At 53.7% G+C, this 6,264-nt stretch overlaps 1 protein-coding gene across 1 annotated transcript; it reads left to right on the top strand.

The window, feature by feature from the left end:
* Positions 1–14: 14 nt before the first annotated feature.
* LOC104270923 (dentin matrix acidic phosphoprotein 1-like) lies at positions 15–3,357 on the top strand. Its single transcript, XM_009865443.1, has 4 exons — positions 15–144; positions 954–1,027; positions 1,649–1,903; positions 2,062–3,357. The coding sequence occupies exons 1-4, from the start codon at positions 15–17 to the stop codon at positions 3,355–3,357; spliced, it is 1,755 nt and encodes a 584-aa protein (XP_009863745.1).
* The last annotated feature ends 2,907 nt before the right edge of the window (positions 3,358–6,264 follow it).

Here is a 6,264-nt window from a genome sequence, read left to right as displayed (position 1 = left end):
CCGTGGCCCGGGGCATGCACTGGCCAGCAGTGAAATGTCCAGGCGACCACGCCAGGGCACACAGCCCAGAGCATCCCAACACAGGGAGCCAGCTCGTCCCATCCCTAGCAACAGAGGAGACACCAGCTTGCACCACGCCTCAAGGTAAAGATTTCTGTGTCTTTGGGCCACTTTGGCATTGTCTGGGATGAAAATGGCAAACTTGGGGACAAGAGTCATACATTTCCTTGCAAAGTTTTGTAGAAAGCAGGAGACACTTGTAAGCTGGGATGTAGGTGTTGTTTCGTAAAGGAAGAAATTGGGGATGTTGACTCTTTGCTCCAACATGTTTTGGGTGCAGAGTGATGTGCAGTTAGTGTGGTCCATGGAAATGCGGTTGCTGGGCTGCTTAAGGGACTTGGAAAATGAAAACAAAGCTGGAGGACACAGTCCCTCTCTGCTTTACCTGCCTGCACAGGCAGCAGTGCTGCTGGGGTGCCAGACAAACCCAGTGTCTACTGGGGATGCAGCTCTGGGTGGGGATATCTTACTAGAGTGCTCCACTTTGGACCATGCTGGGTGGGAGGCACAGCTCTGCAGCCCATGGTCTTACAGTGCTGCCCATCTGCAGTGCTAGCTCACATCATGGCCACCGAGATAAGGTGACATGATTGTGGGAGCAGGAAATTTGGAGGAGCTTTCCAGTTCTTTAATGATGCCTGGAGAAAAAAAATCTTCACAAACACAGCCAGGTATTTCAAATCCCAAACTAAAGGGAAGTTCCTGCACAGGAGATGCCAGGAGGTGACATGAGGACAAATCCTTGGACTGTTTGATGATGTTCCAGGCTGAGCACCACGTGCTGGGGTGGCAAAACTTGTATCATTTGGAAGGGATTTTTGTGACCAGGTTACAGCCAGGGGCATATGCAAAGGCTTTGCTCTAGTTTGCAAATACTTTGCTCTCTGTTGCAGCCACAAGGACCACAACCAACATGAGAGCCGTGTTCCTGGTGCTGCACCTCTGGGCCATAGTCTGCGCTCACCCTGTAAGTAAGGACAGGTACTCAAACCCCAAACCCCAGTGGTTTCACCCAGCCAAGCACACCGATCACTGATCAGATATCTCCTGGATATGTTTAGGTGCCTGACCATGAGCTTGCCCACCCACGCCGCAGTGCCCAGCAGGAGGTAAGTCCCAGTCATGGCAGCTGCTCATGGAGCAAGTCTGGGATGGGGAGCTAGCCCCAGGCAGGCATCCTTGGACCAGGAACCTGGGGGAAGAGCCGCTGCTTCTGCGAGTCTTTGAGCTTTGCCCGCCTACTCATTTTTTTCAAGCTGGGTTGGTTTCACCTCATTTTGCCTTGCCTCCTTGTGTGTATTCCCAATTCACTGGATGCATTCTGCTCTGTTGGTTCTGAAAAAAAGTATTTCTGTGGTCTGAACCATCATGATTTGGGCTTTTCTGGGTTGCCCTTTCATTGGTAGCTACTCTTTATTTTATTTTTTATTTTTGCATTACCAGAAACAACTGAAGGGCTGAGGTGTAATCAGTGAAAAATGCTTGAGCACTTGCATGGCTTAGGAGTGGTATAATAACCCACAGCAATAGCAGTAAAGGCACAGTAGTGTTCAATAAACCAAAACACCATGTCATGTTTTGCCTCTAGGACACAGCAAGTGAAGATTACATCAACAAACTGGGCAACCTGCTGGGTGATGGAGATGAGAGACATCCTCCTCCCAGTGTGGAGAGGGAGGACAATGCTCTTGCTGGGGACCTAACAGATGGGAACGCTGTCGGTGAGGAGCTGAGCGAGCATGGCAGCCGAGACAGGGGAGGCAGAGTTGTGGAGGCTCAACAGCTGAACCGAGTGGACCACCAGGACATGAGTGCCAGGAACGGGAACAGCCTTGGTTTCCTGGTGAGTGAGCAGAGAGGGGTGTTTTGCTCTGCCAGGAAAGCACACTCAGCCAAAATCTGCTGTCAGTCAGAGTAGCACTCAGTTTGCATCACAAACAGTGCCAATAGCACCTGTGACCTGCAGGCCTTTGCATTTGTCTCCATTTGTCACCTCTGTAGGAGGAGGATGCACGAGATGCTGATGATGGTGACAACAGAGAGCACCACGGCACTGGAATCGGTGGGCTGCCCTCCCATGCTGGCGAGCTCCTGGACGAGGAGGATGACAGTGGAGATGATACCTTTGATGAGAATGGGAAAGAGAGGGGTGAAGGTCCTACTCATGGGGCTGGTGCTGACGGGGCAGGTGAACGTGACCACAACGCTGGCCGTGGAGACACTGGGGCTGGTGGAAGGCACGGGGACAGCAGCAGCAGTAGCAGCAGTGAAAGCATGGGGGCTGATCACTGGCGGTACAGGAACTACCTCGGCAGCCGGTATGAGCGGGCCTACGGATGGGGAGGGGGCAGCAGCAGCAGCCAGGAGGAAGAGGAGGAGAGCTACGACTTTGACGATGAAGCCATGCAGGGAGATGACCCCTCCGTCTTCGATGGACCAGGCAGCAGCTACAAGGGACGTCGTGCTGGCCCCTATGCTCCAAGTAACAGCCAAGAGAGCGTCCCGGGGGCTGGCTCCCGACGCTGGGAGGAAGGTGACAGCAAGTCCCCAGAGGTGGAGGATGCTGACTCGGGAGAAGACAGCCCATCCATGGAGGACAACAGTGAGTCAGAAGAGCCTGTCACCAGCCAGTCAGAGGAAAATAGCCGCTCCAGGGAGGACAGGGATAGCGAGGACAGCCCCTCCAGGGAGGGCGAGGACAGCAAGTCCAGGGAGAGCACTGCTGAGCAGTCAGACGAAGAGCTGGGGGAGTCCCCAGAGGACATCTCCCAGGAGGTGGTGAGCACATCAAACGAGCGCAGCGGGAGCCGTTCCCAGGAAGGGCAGGAGGACCAAGAGCATGCCGAAAACAGGAGTGTGCTGTCTGTGCCTGACAGTGAGTCTGTGGAAGACGAGGGTGACCAGAGCAAATCTGGGGGAGATGATGATGACCAGAGCCAGTCCACGGAAGACACTGTGGAGGACTCAAATGAGGACAAGAGTGACTCCAACCCAGATGGAGACATGCTGAGCACATCAGCCGAGAGCCAGAGTGCATCCCCAGAGGATGATGGCAGCCAAGAGGATAATACGGGTGAAGAGAGCAGGTCCACAGAGAGCATCAACAGCGAGTCCCAGGAGGACGATGATGATGAGGAAAGCCACTCCCAGGAGGATGCCAGCCGTGAGTCCAGCAGCCGTGGGGATGACAGCTCGCTGCAGAGCCTTGAGAGCCAGAGCCACAAACGGCGGCCGGGCGCCTATCGCAACAAACCCGCTGCTGACTACGATGACAATGACTGCCAGGACGGCTACTGACACATGTCCCACAGCCTCATCAGTGCTGGGGGGTGCAGGGGGAGGAGGGGTTTAATTTATTTGCTATATAGTGTGGTTCACTTCTTCCTGGGAAGATGCTGTGGATAAAACGGAGGTGGGTTCGCCAGGGCTCAACATAGGGCACACTACACAGGGCACAAAGTGGGAGGTAATACCAAACACAGGGAAAACACCAAACTGCAGCAAGAAAAGCCATTTCCCATAAAATCTAAACAGAGAGCAGGCAAGAGCTGGGAGTGCCAGCAGGGTTGTGCTGCCTGCTTGCCATAGGGACACAGTGGTGGCTCAGCACTCTAGGAGCTGTGCCTGGGCATGCTGGGCAGGAAGATCTCTGCGTTCACCCCTTGTATTTACCTACCACTGCCCAAAAAGCATCTGCCTGGACACCAGTGAGAGTTTACCATTAGCTCCACATCCTGCACATAAGTAGAAAAAACTACAGCTGGTGTGCACACATGGTGTACAGGCTCGGTGGTGTGTGAAGTACCACTTCAGGATGGGATGTATGTAATATTTTGTAAGAAATGTACAGAAAAAATTATATTGTATCCTTTTTTTGCACTTGTATTTCAAAGCTGAAATGTACCCTGTTGATTTCTTTAATTACCATTAAAATCATCACACTTCACAGTGGTGCAATTTAAGATGTCGCTGTTTTTCTCTCCCGGGGCAGTTGGGTGCTGTGATTTGGGATCTGAGGCAAAGCGCAGGCCCTTTGCATGGGGAGCCACAACACGCTGGGGTAAGGGGGAAAGCAGAGGCTGAGCGGTGTTCCCATCCCCATATTTCCAGGCACCCCAAGGGCCACCCCTGCACCCAGGTGACCCAGCAGTGGCGTGGGAAAGCTGGCTAATGACCCCTGGCTTGGGGCTTTGCTAGGTTAATGACCACCACCTGCTTCTGTTTGAGCAAGGATTGCTCTGCTCTTCTTGAAGCTCTGGGAAGGAGATGCCTCAGGGTACAGGGAACTGCTGGCTCTGGGTGCCTGTGGCAGTCCCTGGCACCAGCTCCTCTGCAGCAGAGACACAGGTAAGCAGAGGAAAAGGGATTTTCATAGGCTGGGAGATCATGGCTAAAGTCTCTTTTATTCAGTGTGCTTTTTTTTTTCTTTCCTACCAACAAGCAAGTAAACAACACGTTATTTGTTTAAAATCTCATCCAGGCCCTTCTTACTTGTCCAAGTATGTACGATGAGCTGTACAGCATGGGTATCAATGCTGAGAGGAAGCTGTGGGCTGTTGTGTAGCTTGTGGCTTGGAGCTGTGGCTTTGCAGGCGAGTCAAAGGGGTCAGCATGAGTGGATGCATGCCTTTCAGGTGCCTTGGGTCAGCAGTGTCATTTCTGGGCATTGCAATACTGAATTCAAGAACCAGTAAAGTAATGCAGCTTCTCCATGATGTTGCCCTGAGAATGAGCTTATTTCCTGACCCTGCCTCCTCCACCCTACTAGACCCCACTTCACACTGGATACCTGGGCTGTGACTTGCCCCTTAATTTTTGTACCCCTTGCGTTAGCTGTGCGAGCAGTCAGGCACACTGATGGTGATGGCGCCTATCAGGGTTGTGGGTACCAAACTGCTCGTGTGCAGCCGAATTGCTGGGGTGAAAACCAGCAAGCATCCTGTATGACCTACTGTAGGTGATCCTGCTCTGGCAGGGGAGCTGGACTAGATGATTTTTCAAGGTCCCTTCCAACCCCTGACATCCTGTGGTTCTGTGATGGGTTTGGCTGTAGCCCAGAGGTGCCCAAAGTGCTGGGTGACAGCTGTCGCTTTAGTTTAAAATCATAGTAGTGATGTGTTTTCTGGCTTCTCTGCATGGCAGCGCAGGATAAGGAGCTGCTGTCAGCTCTCCCATGTCCAGCAAGTGGTGCTGCTGCCCAGGCAGCGAGGACATTTTGGGTGCCAGCTCTAATGAGGGGCTGGGTTACATCCCCGCGGCCGTCAGAAGTGGTGTTTGCCACCAGGAGGGGCAGGGTGTTTTTTTTCCAGGTCACTCTTAAAAGCAAGGGTGACCTGGAGCTCTGCAGCTCTGCAGTGAGCCCAGCCCCTGAGCAGAACAGGCAAGACATGGTCACAAGGGTGGGAAGAAACGGGCTCCGTGAAACTGCCTCTTGCAGTTTGTGTGTGACCTTCTGTCCGTCCTCATCATCTTCATGAGAGTGGCAGCACGGCACAGCTGGGGAGAGGGCCACTTGCCTTCGCCCCACTACAGAGGGGATGGCGAGGACTTCTCCTCTTGTTTCATGCGTGGAGAGAAAAGCTGGGTTGATCTGGCTTTAGTGTGAGTGGGAGGGGTGTGGGCCTTGCCAGCAGGGCATGCGGCAACCTGCTGCACCCTGTGCTGGAGGGGTCACCAGCTGCGCTCCTTGTGCACGTGGGTCACCTTTGCGTGCCTTCCCAGGGACGTGCATGCACGTCCCCTCCAGCAACGCCCAAAATTTGCCTCCTGCTGGCTGGCTGCTCCCCAAAGACTGGGGAGCTGGTGCCAGAGCTGGCTGCTGCCTGCTGGGACAGCTTCCCACTGGACCGACCCTCCAGGGCATCACGGGGCAGGAGGGGAAATTCAGTCTTTCACTGGGGAAATCTCCTGCCTGGCTGCAGGGAGGGAGCCACTCATGTTGGCCCCATGCAGAGACGCACCCAGCACTGCCAGCACATGTCTGTGAGGATGAGTGGGTTTGGGGGGAGACTGTAGGCACTGGGCTGTCCCCATCAAATGCTGTAAAATTCATGTGTGAGCAGGGACACCCCACTTGCCATCCAGAGAGGTTTGGTGGTGGGCAGTGCTTGACGGGGTGAGGTTTTAGATGCCCAGAGATGGCATGGTTAAAAAATGCTCACTTTTAGCATTTTAAGGCAGTTTTAGAAGCACCCCATGTTTTTT

The sequence above is a fragment of the Apaloderma vittatum genome, unplaced genomic scaffold (genome assembly GCF_000703405.1).
Source record: "Apaloderma vittatum isolate BGI_N311 unplaced genomic scaffold, ASM70340v1 scaffold19352, whole genome shotgun sequence".
In the NCBI taxonomy this organism is placed as follows: Eukaryota; Metazoa; Chordata; class Aves; order Trogoniformes; family Trogonidae; genus Apaloderma; species Apaloderma vittatum.
This window is presented reverse-complemented; position numbering and strand designations above follow the sequence as displayed.